Below are 16,142 nucleotides of genomic sequence, written 5' to 3'. Positions count from 1 at the left end.
GACGGCACCCATTCACTGCAGAGCATCCTTTGTTTAGACACTGATGCAATGCTACATTTATCCAAATTTTTCATCTAAATCTTGGATGGCCTGATGGTGGGAAAATGTTAATTTCCAAAAAAAATATATATATATTTTTGAGTGAACTATTCCTTTAAAGTGAGACGCAGTGGGAAATAGTATTAGTATGGTGTTATATTAATCAAAGTGCACACATTAATTGTGTTCATGAGGTCTGTAGTCCTGAACTGTATGATCGTGTTCTCCTCCAGCATAAGGACACAATTGTCCCGTACTTGTTGGGTTTGCTGAAGGGATTACCCAGAGTGCAATGGATCGAGGAGAGCTCAGAGAGGAAAGGACGAGGTATTAAAAATCTGCCTTTTTATAACATATTCGCATTTCATTCTCAGTTGTTCCTGATCTTACATGTCTCTCATCCCTGTGTTTTCAGAAACCCTTCCCATTGCGGAGAACTTCTCCTTCTGTTTGGTGACGATGCTCTCAGACGTTGCTCAAATGGACGAGTCCATGAGAATGCAGGTGTGTGTCTATGATGACTTCGCTCGCTGTTGAATTGATGAATCTGCTTTTCAGTTCTCTTCCAGGATCGTTGTCATAAGTGTGTCGTCCCAGGATTCTGTCAGTGTTCCTCTGATTATTATTTTTAGATTTGCTGACCTAATGTATTTCAAAAGAGAAGCATAATCTCCCTCCACTTAACAAAGGATCAAGAGCAGCTCTGATGTGTTTCGTTTCCAATCAAATATCTTTCAGATTTTGGAGGCTTTGATGAACCTCATGCAGGTGCTTCAGGAAATGTGTCAGAACATCGATAAAGGCCAAGATAAAGGTCAGAATCGTACTTTATTTGTAGGTGTTCGTGTGAAATTCTTGACTGTCATAATGTGAGACAGAGCATTTATTTTATTCATCTGGGTTTGATTAGATCTTGAAACACGAGCTGTGATTTATTGGTCAATATTGTATGATTAATAACACAACTGTACAAAAGTTTTTAAAACATTTTTTTTTACAGAAGTCTCTTCTGCTCACCAATAATTTTTTGATTTGTTGATCAAAAAATTCAGTAAAAAAAACAGTAAAACTGTTGAATATTATTACAATTTAAAATAGCAGTTTTTATATTTGAACATATTTATATCCATTATTTAATAATAATTTGTATCAATAATAAATTGAACAGCATATTAGCATATTAAAATGATTTCTGAAGGACCTCATGGAGTAAAATTAAGCTTTTCATCACAGGAATAAATTACATTTTAAAATACATTCAAATAGAAAAGAGTTATTTTAAATCAATAATATTTTATTATTTTTTATTTTTACTTTTATTATTATTCTTTTAAAATATTCTTATTCTTATTTATTTTTTTATCAAATAAATCCAGTCTTGTTGAGCAGAAGAGACATTCAAAAACATAAAAAATTTTAATTAGTTGAAACATTTGACAGGCAGTGTATACAATACAAATATATAATTATAAGATATTTATATAATATAGATTTTGTAATTGTTTTTTCTTTTTCTTTAGAATAAGCACAATATGACCAGATACATTGAAATGATTGAAATAAAATAAATTGAATGAATTAATTGAAATGAATAAAGAAATAATCCATTTGGATTTCGTGTTGAATTGAAATGTCTTTTGCTGTTATTCAGTGTGGAATAAAAATACTTTTCTGATGTTCCTTCCCAGAATGCCTGTGTAAATACACTGTGCCCTGTCTGCTCGGCGTGGTGCGAGCGTTCGGCCGCTACAGCAACACAGAGGAGCCTCTTCTGTCTAAACTCTTCCCACGGGTCAGTCCTCAGACCTTGGGCGCAGGAGACGGGGAGGAAGTGACCCGACGTCGATCCTTTAATGATTTCCGCTCCATTCTACCCAGCTCGCTCCTCACCGCTTGCCAGAGCGACACTTTACGCCACAAAACCAGCAGCGTTTCCAGCATCTCACAACAGGTACCGGATGCATTTTCTTCTTCAGCCAGCAGAGGACGACCACATCTTTAGATTTTTAAATTTGCCCATCCACAAATTGAGAAAATGTCTTCAATTAGAGCAGAAAGTCGTGATTTCATGTAGCCATGGCATTAAATGTTGTATGCACTGAAAAAAAAAGAAATTAATATCTTCCTCCATATTCTTGTCTTGTTTTACAGTACAAACATCTAAACGTTCTTAACCCTTGTGCATTGTTCAAATTCACTACCCTTTCGAGTTTTTCGTGGATGAAAACATCAACTCGATTAAACTGCTGTAAAAATGTGTCAGATTAATATTTTTTCTCAAATTTTTTTGCATAAATCTGTTTATCAACTTCAGTCCTGATCAAAACTACCAAATGTTTTTAAAAAATCCAAGATTTTAACCCTTTAATTGGCAAGTTCATAAATGATGTCACTGATTTGGGGGAAAAAACAAACAAAATGACTTATTTTCAATATAAAAGTAATTGTGGCTGGATTTTTTTTTTTTTACTTTTTATAACAGTCTTAGACATGTCAAAAATTAGTAGCAACATTGGCTTTGATGCATTTTTAGTTTTTGTGTAGCATTAGATTAAAATGTTTTCTCCCTAATTTGTTGTTGGTGGCTGTTTTTGCCCATTGACTTCCATTATAACGACATTTTTTGATTGCAAATCCATGACACCATATAATCATGCATTCTTGATTGTTTGTGGTTTTCCCTTTTGGGAAGAGGTCAAATTTGTTAATTTTACAGTTGATCACTAGGTGGGACCATTAACCCTTTAGATAGGCCTGTGCAAAAAAAAAAAAGGCTTAGTTTCTGGCTTGTATATGGAGTACATCCACTTTAATTTAGTGGATGTTTTCATCCACGAACATCCCGAAAGGGTAGTGAATTTGTTCACAGTGTACCGTTGAGTTTTTAAAAAGTTTCAAAGCATTTTGGAATATGGATCAAAATAAGATTTGTCACCAAAAATCATTCCATTAGCTCAAACAGAGAAAGTTGTGGCCAAAATAAGAGTCAACTTTACCCTAAAAAGCCAGATCTAATTCGGTATCGAAGTGATGACGTGCGTTATCGCGCGACTTTTTTACCGGCTGTTTTGAAGGAAGATCAACATTCGCGACGAAAAAATATGTGCAAACTGTAATGAAGCAGAGATCAGTTAGTTCCTCACTTTCCGCGCTGACACTGAGATCGTTCGCTTGCTTCAGTTAAAGTATAACGTGCCAAGCTTTGTCGACTCGTACATTACACGTCACGCGCTGATGTCACGTGTCGTTACGGTATCTTCAAGGGTTGTGTGTGAAAGCACGCACATATACCGGGTCATCACTGGCAGTGTGAAAGTGCCAAATCTAGCGACCAGGAAACAATTACAGGAACACTTTACCCCTGTATTTGCCAGAATGGCAGTGTGAAAGGGGCTTTACAGACACCCATCTCAGCAAGTGTCCTGTGATTAAAAACATTTTTAAAAAACAAACTCTAGAATATCACATACATACTTCTGATAGGATGAAATAGTATTAATAAAAAATAATGTAAGTTTTTTGAAACAGCTTATATTTAAAATGCATAACCAATATATAAACACACACACGAGATCACTACACAAAACATATCAAAACATATATAAAGCACTGGATTATATGATTTAGCATTTGTTGAAGTTGTGATTTTGTTAATGCTGATCTCTTTTTGTTTTCTAGGCCAGTCCAGAACGTGCTGGACTTCCTCCAGGTTCTCCTGCTGACCCCTCTGCTCCTTATTTTGAAGGTAATTTAGTTTTTATTATTAGTTTTGTCTACTTGGACAGTATTTTTAGTCCACTAGACATGTTTGGGCGAGTTTTTGATGCCCAGAAATGCTGTCTGGGTTTGATGGGTATTAACCAGGTCTTGTTTTTGTGCTCCAGCGGCCTCGTATCTGCCGGACGGCAGCGCTGTGGACCCCGACTACTACTTCTCCACCATCAGCTCCAGTTTCTCCGTCTCGCCGCTCTTCACGGGCGGAAACTGTAAAGGGTTTGACATACCCCTGGATTTACTGAAGCAGCTTCTGCAGATGGTCAGTCTCTGGAACGCTGTTAGCTGCTCGAGTATATTTTTGTTGGCTCTTTTAACGTTTTAGTTTTTCTCGTGTCGGATAGGTGGAGCAGTTTGTGTCAGAAACCTTTATGAAGACACTGGATCAGACTATGGTTGAAGTCCTGGAGGTATCTGCTTTGGTTCGGATGCTTCTGCTTTGTTCTGTTCTAAAGAGAGACTCTGCTGATTTCTGGGTATTTGCTTTCTCTGTTTCAGGTCAATGCGTCAGCTAATCTGCACTATAAGACATTCAGCGATCCGCTGTATGTGGACATCTTTAAAATGCTGAGGGACACTTTATACTACATGAAAGGTACATTGTAAATAGTGTGTAATGGAAACATTACATAAAAAAAAGTAAGGTGTTGTTATTTAACCTGATTATATATGCCGTGACATAAAAAAAATTGACTAGTACATAGAGATAAATAAATGAAAATTAAATCACTATTTATTACCAATAAAAATAAAAAATCTAATATTTATTATTATTATTGTAGATCTATTTAAATATAAAAAATAAAATAAAAATAAAAAGTTATTGCAAATGAAATCTTATTATTTTTCATATTTTATTATTTCCATATTTAACATATTATTGTTATTAATTTGTATTATTGTTGATGTTATTATGACCACTATCTTTTGTTTATTATTTATTATTTATTAAATATGTATTTAAATTCAGTTTTTGTAATTTATATTTAAATATATATATATATATTATATTTTGTATATGATCTATTATATAAATTGTTATTAATACTAATTGTTATTGTTATTATTGTAATTATACAAACAAATAAAATAACAATTTATTCATAAATTAAATAATTTTTGTGGTATTATTGTTATTATTAATCCACTATATTTATCATAATAAATCATATTTTTAAATAAAATTATATAATTTGTTAGTTTTTACAAATAAAATCAAATGATTGTTGTTTTCTTATTATTAATATTAATAATAATTTAATCATTCTTAATCTATTATATGTATTATAACAATTACGGTGAAATAAATAAAACAATAAATTCTCATAATTAAGCTAAAACTAAAATGTATGATATATATATTTGTGCTATTGTCCTTATGATTTATCAGTTATATTTAATTTTTTTACATCAAATAAGTAAAATCAAATTGCAGTTTATTACTAATAAAATCTAGATATTTAAATGTACAGTAGAAAATAACTTTAAATGTTTAGATAACTGGAATAGAAAGGTTAGGGAAAATAAATAAATGTAAAAAAGTCAATATATTTTTTATAGATATTAGCTAAATCGGGTGAATCTACTGAATCTCACACAAACATTCAACATACCTGAGACGTCCGGCTGTCAGTAACTCTAAAAGTTGAAGTATTTCCTCCTGCAGTTAGTGTTTATGTGACGGTTTGATGTAGACCTGCAGGTGTCGTTCGTGAAGGAGGTCCATGATTTCGTTCTGGAGCAGTTCAGCAGCAGTCAGTCTGAGCTGCAGAGGATCCTGCATGACGTGGAGTATCTGCACAGCGAGCTGAACCCGCTCAAACTGCGCTGTCAGGCCAACGCTGCCTGCGTGGACCTCATGGTGTGGGCCGTCACCGAGGAGCAGGGTGAGACTCCGAGAGGACTCGTGTATTACGTGTCTGTGTCACGTGTCTTCTCTAAACCGTTCGTCTATCGGGTTGTTCAGGTGCGGAAAACCTCTGCACAAAACTGTCCGAGAAGCTGCAGTCCAAGACGTCCAGCAAGGTCATCATCGCTCACATGCCTCTGCTCATCTGCTGCTTACAGGTGCGTCCCGAGGCGCTCTCACAGTGCACTGAAATGATTCGTTTCGAGCATTTCGATGTAAAATACAACATGTACGATGTTTGTTGAAACAGGGTCTCGGACGGCTGTGTGAGCGCTTCCCCGTGGTGGCTCATTCAGTCACCATGTCTCTCAGAGATTTCCTAGTGGTGCCTTCACCTGTGCTAGTGAAGCTCTACAAGTACCACAGTCAGTACAACACAGGTGAGATATTCCCCTTCATAGCTCTGATCTGCTGCTTGGATCACTGTGTATCAACACACAGAACAGTTCAGCCAAATATGTATGTTTCTGAATATTTTCTCACTCTCAGGTCATCTAAGATTAGCATGAGTTTGTGTCTGCATCAGATTTGGAGAAATGTAGCATTGCGTCACTTGCTCAGCAATGGATGCTCTGCAGTGAATGGGAGTCTAAAAGGCTGATTAAAAACATCACAATAATCCACAAGTTATTTACACCACTCCACTCCATCCGTTAATGTGAAAAGCTGCGTGTTTTTTAACCTGTTAACTGTCACCCGTCCGCTCTGTGGGACGCCTACATTTACTTCACTATATTACAATTAAATCTAATCTAATCTTGACAAACTATATATCGTTGGAAAGGTCTAAGACTCCCAAATATATGTTTTATCAATGCTTTTTGTAAAAAATTATGTAGGAAAAGTAATAGATTAATTTATGACAAGAGTGCACCCTCAAAAATCTTCATTATAACAGGAATTTTGACCTTTGTTAAAAAAACAAGACGATTTTGTTGCCTTTTTCTCTATCACATTTTAGAAATCATGAGAAATGATATATCAACTGAAAACTTAAAATCTCAAAATTCATCCTTTAAAACCCATTTTAAAATCAGACATTGCATTACCATGTAAATGGTACATCGATATCATGTTACAAAATGTTTTCAGTCATGAATTATACAAATTTAAGTTTGGATCGTGCACTACAAAGTCAATGTTCAAAAATATGAGTGACAGTTAAGGGGTTAAGAAACTAATTTATTATTATGGGTTTTTTTAAGGTTAAACTGTTGTTCCAGCTAAAATATGACCCCATAATCCATAATAACGCTTCTTCCAGTGAAAACATCAAAATCCAACAACCAATGACTGTTTTGTTCTGTTTCACTTGTAAAAGGCGTTTGATCTGTGCAGATTTCTCTCCTGATTCACCCGAGACAAAATTATGGATTATGTATTTATGTATTTTAGCCGGAAGCAAAAGTTTGTAGTTAAAAAAACGTAGATTTTATAGATTTGTTTCTTACACACTTTTCACCTCACTATTAATCACCTCACTCACATTTACTGATGGACTGGAGTGCTGTGGATTATTGTGATGTTTTTATCAGACTCTCATTCTGACGGCACCCATTCACTGCAGAGCATCCATTGCTGAGACACTGATGCAATGCTACATTTCTACAAATCTGATGAAGAAACAAACTCATCTACATCGTGGATGACCTGAAAATGAGTACTTTTTCAGAATTTATTTTTTATTTTTGGGTGAACCTTTACTTTAAGAAGTAACAACATTTGAAGCAGGGCGAGTAGTTGGTCTCCATTTCCCTCTAAACAGGAACAGGAGAGATCAAGATCAGTGTGACCAATGAACATTCCCAGTCCACCTTCAGCTCTCACACCAGTAAGAAGACCCAGCCGTCCATGTATGAGCAGCTCCGAGACATTTCCATCGACAATATATGCAGGTAAACCTCATTTGTATGTGTGGAAATGTCCTTAGGTAAAAGTTCCTATGCATAATTTTTATATATTGCAATATGAGAGCTTAGAAGTTTTGCATTCCAATTAATAGTATGTTAAAAGTGTGTCTTGAGCAGCAAACAGCATATTAGAATGATATCTGAAGGATCAAGTGACACTGGAAATTAAGCGTTGCATCACAAATACAAATTTAATTTTAAATTGTATAAACATAGAAAATAGTGATTGTAAATTATAAAAATATTTCACAATATTACTGTTTTTACTATATTTTTTATCAAATAAATGCAGCCTTGGTGAGCAGAGAAGTCTTATTTAGTAGAAGTATGTGAATTGGGATTCAAACTGTAATTTGTACGGTCTATAACATGACTTTGCAGTTTCTCATATAGTTAAATTAAAAATTAATTTATGCATTTAGCAGACGCTTTTATCAAAGCGACTCACAGTGCATTCAGGCTATCAATTTTTACACAAAATGTGTTCCCGGGGAATCGAACCCCCAACCTTGCGCTTGATAGTCCAATGTTCTACCAATTGAGCTACAGCAATACTATAGTTGACCACTTATTACTAGACACTAATAAGTAACTAAGTTTTTCTTTCTTGTTCCAGGTGTTTAAAAGCAGGCTTGTGCATGGACTCAGTCATCGTTGAGGCTTTCCTCGCCAGTCTTTCCAACCGTCTCTACATCTCGCAGGAAAATGACAAGTATGTTCTTAAAATCTGACAATAAAGCACATCTCGCCCAACTTAAGCCAAAATTAGTTTTTACTAGTCATTAAATAGTTCAAAGTGTTTTATTCAAGTGGAATTTAAGAAAATTAGGCGATCTGTTATTCTGTAAGGAGTCTCTGAGATGTTATTTGTGTCCCTCTCCATCAGGGACGCCCACCTCATCCCGGATCACACCATACAAGCTTTAGGACACATCGCCGTGGCCCTGAGGGACACTCCTCGTGTGATGGAGCCCATCCTTCAGATCCTGCAGCAGAAGTTCTGCCAGCCACCGTCCCGGCTCGACGTCCTCATCATAGATCAGCTGGGCTGTATGGTCATCACAGGAAACGTACGCTGCACTTCTGTCTTCTGTCACAGGAAGTGTTTTGAGCAGACTGCTGGTGCTAATATCTCCCATCTGTTTGTCTCCCACAGCAATACATTTATCAGGAAGTCTGGAACTTGTTTCAGCAGATTAGTGTGAAGGCCAGCTCGATGGTTTACTCCACCAAAGACTACAAGGATCATGGATACAGGTGACTTTTTTATTTTTATTTTTTTAATTTTACCAGTGGCATGTGGGTGGAGAAAATCATATTAATCCCACTAGATAAAATCAGGTTGTGTCCTTAATTAAACTAAATCTTCTGTTTCACTCAGTGATCATACACTGTAAAAAAAATGTCCACTTCCACTTAAAAACTTCAGTTGCTGCCTTAAATATTTAAAATCAAATTGGCTGTACATTTAAACTTAAATCGTATTATATCAAGTTAAAACTCATAGAATTGATTATATATATATATATATATATATATATATATTTTTATTAATAATTTTTTTATAATTTTTTCTTTAATACAAAATCAACAGCTTGCTAAGTGATCAATGTAAAATCAGCAATGTCAGCAACGAAAACCAACAAAAAAAAAAAAATTATAAAAATTATATATATATATATATATATATATATATATATATATATATATATATATATATATATATATATATATATATATATATATATTATTCATAGACTCATGTAGGCTGCAACAAATTTTATATTGTGAAATTAGATTATTAAAAAAAGAATATATTTTTAAAAGTCATCTTTGGAATCAAAGGAATAAATTAAATTTTAAAATCTGCTCAAATAGAAAACAGTTATTTTAAATTGTTTTAATATCTCATAATATTACTGTTTTTACTGTATTTCTGATAAAGATAAATTCAGTCTTTGAAACCTTTAAAAGATATTAATTATTAAAAACTTTTGACCATCTTGACTACATAAAAAAAAATTGCATATACATATACACACACATGAAAATTCAGCAAGTCAGAAGAGATGTATAAATAAAGTGCTGACAGTTACAGTAATGATGTCACTAGGACATCATAGAACATAAATGCACGACTACGGTTTCATTTGCATCTGTAGCTTGTCTGTTAACTCCGTTCGGTCATGTTTGCTGCAGACACTGTTCTCTGGCCGTGATCAACGCGCTGGCCAACATCGCAGCAAACCTGCAGACAGAGCAGATGGTGGATGAGCTGCTGGTGAATCTGCTGGAGCTGTTTGTGCAGCTGGGGCTGGAGGGGAAGAGAGCCAGCGAAAGATCCAGTGAGAAGGGCCCGGCCCTCAAGGTACCAAACCTTCACATTAAAGTCATTTATTATTCCTCTGCTTCACTGAACAATCGACAGCAGATCTTGCATTCATTATATGGGACATTATAAATGTTATATGTGACCCTGGACAACAAAACCTGTCATAAGGGTCAAGTTTTCAAAACTGAGATTAATGCATCATCATCAGCTGAATAAATAAGATTTCTTTGATGTATGGTTTGTTAGGATCGGACAATATTTGTCTGAGATACAACTATTTCTGAGCATGCAAAAAAATCTAAATACTGAGTAAATCATCTTTAAAGTTGTCCAAATTAATTCTTTGCAATGCATATCACTAATCAAAAATACAGTTTTTATATATTTATTGAAGGAAATGTACTAAATATCTTAATGGAACATGATCTGTATTTAATATCCTAATGATTTTTGGTTTAAAAGAAAAATCTATAATTTTGACCCATACAATGTTGTTTTTTGGATATTGCTATGAATATACCCCAGAGGCTCCAGGGTCACATATGATGATTAAAGAGGGTCTGCTGAAAGTCACAGCAGGGAGGATCGGTTTAATTCAGGGCAGATCACTGGATTTGGCCTTCGCATTCACAGGCGACAGTGGGAAAGTCGTGAGATATCTAGCTAAAATGAAGCAGTTGAGTAATGTGGTGTTTCTTTTGCTTGTTCTTCCTCAGGCGTCCAGCAGCGCTGGGAATTTAGGAGTTCTGATTCCTGTCATTGCTGTGGTAAGAGATGTGACACTGACTGCATGCAATAGTAGATTACACTACACTACACATCTATTGAAATTTGAGTCACTCACCTTTGGTTAACAACAAAATGGTTCTCTTAATTTAGTTAATGATTTTAAAATTAATAATTAGTTATTTAATAGTTAGTGTTTTTAAACAGCCATTTTTATTGAACCATAAATCTATAGAAATGAAACTGATATAAATGGTTTCTAGAGTAAATCTGATTTGTTTGCGAAATATGATCAAAATTAACACAACACGCCCCACGCATTTTTTTATTTGATTATTCTGTTATTTCTCATTTATTTTAATTGTCAATGCTTTAATATAATTAAATATTATTACAATTTAAAATAACTGTTTTCCTATATTGTTAAATATAATTAACTCCTGTTAATAATTTTTGTTTATGGCTGCCAAAAATCAGCTTTTTCATCACAGGAGTAAATAGCATTTTAAAATATATAATAACAAAATAATATTTCACAGTATGACTATTTTAACTGTATTTTAATCGAATAAATGCAGATTTGCACTTTTTTTTAATGCTTGCTTGAGTCATGTTCACAAAGTCGGCTGTTATGTTGCGGCCTTTTAAGGGACTCACTTTATTTTACTCTGCATAAATAATTATTTTGGATGAAACTTGATTGTGTCATGCGGTTCATAATTTCATCTGACTGTTTTTTTTTTTTTAATCTTACAGCTGACCAAACGTTTGTCGCCCATAAAAGAGGCCAAACCGAGACTGCAGAAGCTGTTCAGAGATTTCTGGCTGTATTCAGTTGTGATGGGCTTCGCTGTCGAGGGCTCAGGTCAGATAACTCTCGCTGGTCAACATGTATGTTGTAGCTGTTTCATTTTCTTAAGATTGAACAACATATTATAACTTTTACCAGTATCGTATCGTGTTTTCATGGTACCAAAATTCAGTATTCGGTACCGATACCAGTGAAAATTCACGGCTCTCGATACCAATTTCAGTACCAAAAATGTTCTAGTTAAAGAAAGAAAAAACACTTTTTATCAAAAAAAATAAAATAAAACATGATGCCATTCTTTATACTTATTTTCAATTATGTTTAAAGTGTTTCTACAAGTAATATAATTATGAAAAACGGTAAACAAGTTTCAACCACAATTGTATTTGTCTTTTAATTAATGAGATTTAAACATTTTATTCTTTGGTAAATAAAGGGGACTTGGTATTAAAATTAAAACATGGAAGAAATATTGTGATTTATTTCTTTAAAAAAGAAAGTTTTATCATTTTTTTTTCAACAGTAGTAGCAGTATCACATACATTCTACTAAATAATAGTAATATCTAGCACAATGCCTTTATTTAAAAATGAACTTTTATTTTGACGGGCTACTTTTATTTTGACACTGGTTTTACTCAAATGAAACTGTAAAATGCTTGTGAAGTGACTCAGAACAGTTCTGGTGATGTAGTTTATGTATTTATGTCCTCACTGAGACGGCAGATGCTGAAATTACTGCAAGCGTCATGCGCTTCAGTCTATGTAGTAAACAAACCATTCATTCATTCACACAGAGACGCGCAGAACATGCAGGATTCATATTACAACCAAATTTTGCGGCTTAACATTTACAGATACTGATCCATACGAAGATTTTATATGATTAATTTATGCTAACTTTGACAAATCCGTGACTGTCCATATTAAAATGTAAGCTTCATTTTCATGACTGGATTTTGAGATTCCATCCGTGTTTTCTGTTTCACGGAAATCATATTCATTTTAATTTTTTTAGTACCGACTTGGTACCAAAAGTACCGGGTCTTTTGACAACACTAATCGTAGTTCTATATGGAGGAAGGAAGGAAGCTCTGTAATTATACAGCCACTTAATGCTGTGTTAAAAACACTCAAATATTAAATCAAAGCCTTGTGTTAGCAAGCCATGTGAATATCCATCTCATTGATTGTGTCATCTTCCATGTTCAGGTTTGTGGCCGGAGGAGTGGTATGAGGGAGTGTGTGAGATCGCAACCAAATCGCCGCTGCTGACGTTCCCGAGCGGAGAGCCGCTTCGCTCAGAGCTGCAGTATAACTCTGCGCTGAAGAACGACACGGTGACTCCGGTACTGCTCCATCAGTAACACTCAGATTGCTCTCTGCTTGCATTGTTGCCAAATCAGACAGGTCATTTTGGTCAATTCAAGTCACATTTATTTCTACACATGTAGGGCCTTATACAGACCATTTCAAAGCTTTAAAATGTAAAACATTTTAGTAAGTATAGCATAATTTCAGCAAAAACTAAATCAGCTCTACAGGAGACAACAGTGCCTGTGCAAACCTGTTTCAGCCATGGAATAAAACAATTAAAAAGGTAAACGTGACTTTATATCTATATATATATTTATAAAAGAAAAAAGTCATTAGTTTGAGATGCATATTCAGAATTCTGACCTTTTCTCACAATTCCTCAAAGTTCTTGTGTTCTTGTGTTTTTTGGTTCTGCTATGGAATAATATTAATTGCGAGTTCCTATGTTTTTAAACACAATTGTGAGTTTGTCAGATGTCAGAATTCTGACTTGTCTTCTCAGAATTGTGAGATTGTGTTTCTCAGTACTGAGTTTATGGGAGCTTATATGAGGAAATCCTCCAAATTGCAAGAAACAAAAGTCAGCATTTTGAGAAGAAAATGATTTTGTTTCAATCTTCTGGCAGAGATGGGCTTTTATTATCCAGCTCAATTCAGTTCAAATGTATTTTTTTTCATCTGATAGCATGAGTGCAGACTAACTGTGACCCTGGAGCACAAAACCAGGACGTAGTCTCTAGGGTATATTTCTAGCAATAGCCAAAAAAAAACCATAGTATGGGTCAAAAAATATATATATATATTTTATGCCAAAAATCATTAGGATATTAAATAAAGATGATGTTCCATTAAGTTTCTTACCGTAAATATATCAAAACTTAATTTTTGATTAGTGATATGCATTGTTAAGAACTTAATTTGAAAAATTTTTAAAGATGATTTTCTCAATATGTAGATTTTTTTTTTTTGCATTTCAAATAGTTGTATCTCAGACAAATATTGTCCGATCCTAACAAACCATGCATCAATGGAAAGATTATTTATCAATGCATTCATCTCCATTTAAAAAAATTTAACCTTATGACTGGTAAATATATATTGTGATAATATCACTGAATGTGAATAGTCTTTCTGGACATGATTGCATCAGTTCGATCCTGTAAACCGAACGCTGTGTGTTGTGTTTCTAGGCCGAGCTGAATGATTTGAGAGGCACCATCATTAACCTGCTGGATCCTCCACCGGAAGTGGCTGCGCTCATCAATAAACTGGACTTCGCCATGTCCACCTACCTGCTGTCCGTCTACCGCCTGGAGTACATGAGGTACACCGGATCTGTCCAGCAGGGCACGTCTTTCAGTCTGAACGGTCATGTGACCTCTTGTATCTTCTCAGGGTGTTACGCTCGCTGGATTCGGATCGTTTCCAAGTGATGTTTCGATACTTTGAGGACCGAGCGATCCAGAAGGATAAATCAGGTGGGTTAGATCTTAAAACATTCATCTGTTAATAGATGGATTAAAACGTATGGTTTTGTTCTCTCAGAATGACTCCTTTTCGGTTGCTCTTAAAGATACGTGTTATTGCTACCTATATTCTGAAGTGTAGCTTGCTCATAAAATTTGTGAAATAGTGATTGTTTTTTTTTCCTCCCTGTTGAAATACTGTATTTTATGATTCTGATACACTATTACAGCAACAAACCCAGCTTTATCCAGTGTTCATATTAACCTGTTGGAAATGCATGCAAATCAGGACTTTTTTCAATTATACATTAAACATTTTAGAAAACTCGCATTTCATTTTATTCATTAATGCATTGTGATTTATCTCTATTTTTTTAACCCATAGAGTCTTGTTTTAAGAGTCATGTCTAATCAGTAGATGATTATTTGTGAGCTGTGCTGTGATTGTGTTCCTCTCATCCTCTCAGGAATGATGCAGTGTGTCATAGCGGTGGGTGACAAGGTCTTCGATGTCTTTCTTCAGATGATGGCTGACAAGGTAAATGAGAAATCACCTGAACCGCTTTAACATCTCGACTCGGCCACTCGTTGTTATCCCCTAATATTATATATCTTTTTTTCTTAGGAAAAGACTAAAGCTCATGAGGAGGAGTTAGAAAACCATGCTCAGTTCCTGTTGGTCAACTTCAACCACATTCACAAGAGAATCCGCAGAGTTGCAGACAAATATCTGTCAGGACTCGCTGAGACGTGGGTCTTTCTCCATTACAATCACAGACCGTACTGAACACTAATGTGTTGTGTACAGATCTTGTTTCTGTAGATGTGTTCTCATGTTTCTGTGTGGGGATAGTTGACTCAATAGAGAAGTGCATTTCTTCTTCTTGAATGTTCAATGCAGCTGTGTCTCTTTGTTTTTGGTCTAGTTTTCCGCACTTGTTGTGGAGCGGTCGTGTCCTGAGGACCATGCTGGATATATTACAGACCCTGTCTCTTTCACTCAGTGCTGTACGTGCTTCTCGCTTTGCTCAGATCAAGTTTAGATATTATTTCCCCGTCTGGAGGTGTTAAAGGAGAGGTTTATGATAAATTATTGATTTCTTAATTTTTCAGGACATCCACAAAGACCAGCCGTATTATGACATACCGGACACCCCGTATCGCATCACCGTGCCGGATACATACGAGGCCAGAGAGGTGCATTTACTTTACTTATTCTTGCTTTTCTACGCTTTATAAAGCCACAGGAACTTTATGTACTTGCAACCAATTTTATTTATATTATATAGTTAAAAAAAAAAAAAAAATATATATATATATATATATATATATTTTTTAAACTTTTAGAAACTTTTACACTTTTAGAAATGTTTATTACAGTGTAATTATATAAATGTTTAAATATAACAATAATAATAATAATAATAATTATAATAATAATTTTGTTATATACAGTTTATTATTTATGTATATTTATATCATACATTTCTTAAATATAAATGTTTTTATATTGTTATCAATATATTTTAAGCAAATATATATATATATATATAATATATATATATATATGTATATATATGTATATGTATGTATATATATATATATATATATGTATATATATATGTATATGTATGTATGTATGTATGTATGTATATATATTTGTATTTATTTGTATTATATGTGTGTATTATATTAATATAAAATAATTATTTACAAAATATTTTTTATTAAACAATAATAATAAAAATAACAACACAAAAATTTACATATATTTATGTTTAATATAATAATTAATAATTGTGTTATAAATATACAGTAAAAAATAATTTATGTAGATTTATATTCTATGTACATTTCGT

The 16,142-nt window shown here is 34.0% G+C and overlaps 1 protein-coding gene across 2 annotated transcripts in view; it reads left to right on the top strand.

The window, feature by feature from the left end:
• Positions 1–16,142, top strand: part of LOC113099901 (phosphatidylinositol 4-kinase alpha-like) — a 39,817-nt gene that overhangs the window by 2,493 nt on the left and 21,182 nt on the right. For both annotated transcript variants that reach the window (XM_026264808.1, XM_026264809.1), the window contains exons 3-27: positions 273–366; positions 455–543; positions 778–853; positions 1,728–1,990; positions 3,718–3,784; positions 3,924–4,075; positions 4,158–4,223; positions 4,312–4,408; positions 5,508–5,699; positions 5,780–5,880; positions 5,973–6,102; positions 7,488–7,617; positions 8,249–8,344; positions 8,519–8,702; positions 8,789–8,889; positions 9,832–10,000; positions 10,681–10,731; positions 11,447–11,555; positions 12,713–12,849; positions 14,008–14,141; positions 14,213–14,295; positions 14,751–14,821; positions 14,909–15,033; positions 15,210–15,291; positions 15,397–15,480. In XM_026264808.1, coding sequence (XP_026120593.1) covers positions 273–366; positions 455–543; positions 778–853; positions 1,728–1,990; positions 3,718–3,784; positions 3,924–4,075; positions 4,158–4,223; positions 4,312–4,408; positions 5,508–5,699; positions 5,780–5,880; positions 5,973–6,102; positions 7,488–7,617; positions 8,249–8,344; positions 8,519–8,702; positions 8,789–8,889; positions 9,832–10,000; positions 10,681–10,731; positions 11,447–11,555; positions 12,713–12,849; positions 14,008–14,141; positions 14,213–14,295; positions 14,751–14,821; positions 14,909–15,033; positions 15,210–15,291; positions 15,397–15,480 — 2,883 coding nt within the window. The remainder of the gene's footprint in view (positions 1–272; positions 367–454; positions 544–777; positions 854–1,727; positions 1,991–3,717; positions 3,785–3,923; positions 4,076–4,157; positions 4,224–4,311; positions 4,409–5,507; positions 5,700–5,779; positions 5,881–5,972; positions 6,103–7,487; positions 7,618–8,248; positions 8,345–8,518; positions 8,703–8,788; positions 8,890–9,831; positions 10,001–10,680; positions 10,732–11,446; positions 11,556–12,712; positions 12,850–14,007; positions 14,142–14,212; positions 14,296–14,750; positions 14,822–14,908; positions 15,034–15,209; positions 15,292–15,396; positions 15,481–16,142) is intronic.

Source organism: Carassius auratus, unplaced genomic scaffold, assembly GCF_003368295.1.
Source record: "Carassius auratus strain Wakin unplaced genomic scaffold, ASM336829v1 scaf_tig00217083, whole genome shotgun sequence".
Lineage (NCBI taxonomy): Eukaryota > Metazoa > Chordata > Actinopteri > Cypriniformes > Cyprinidae > Carassius > Carassius auratus.
The sequence above is the reverse complement of the archived record's forward strand: the minus strand, read 5'-3'. Positions and strand labels throughout refer to the sequence as shown.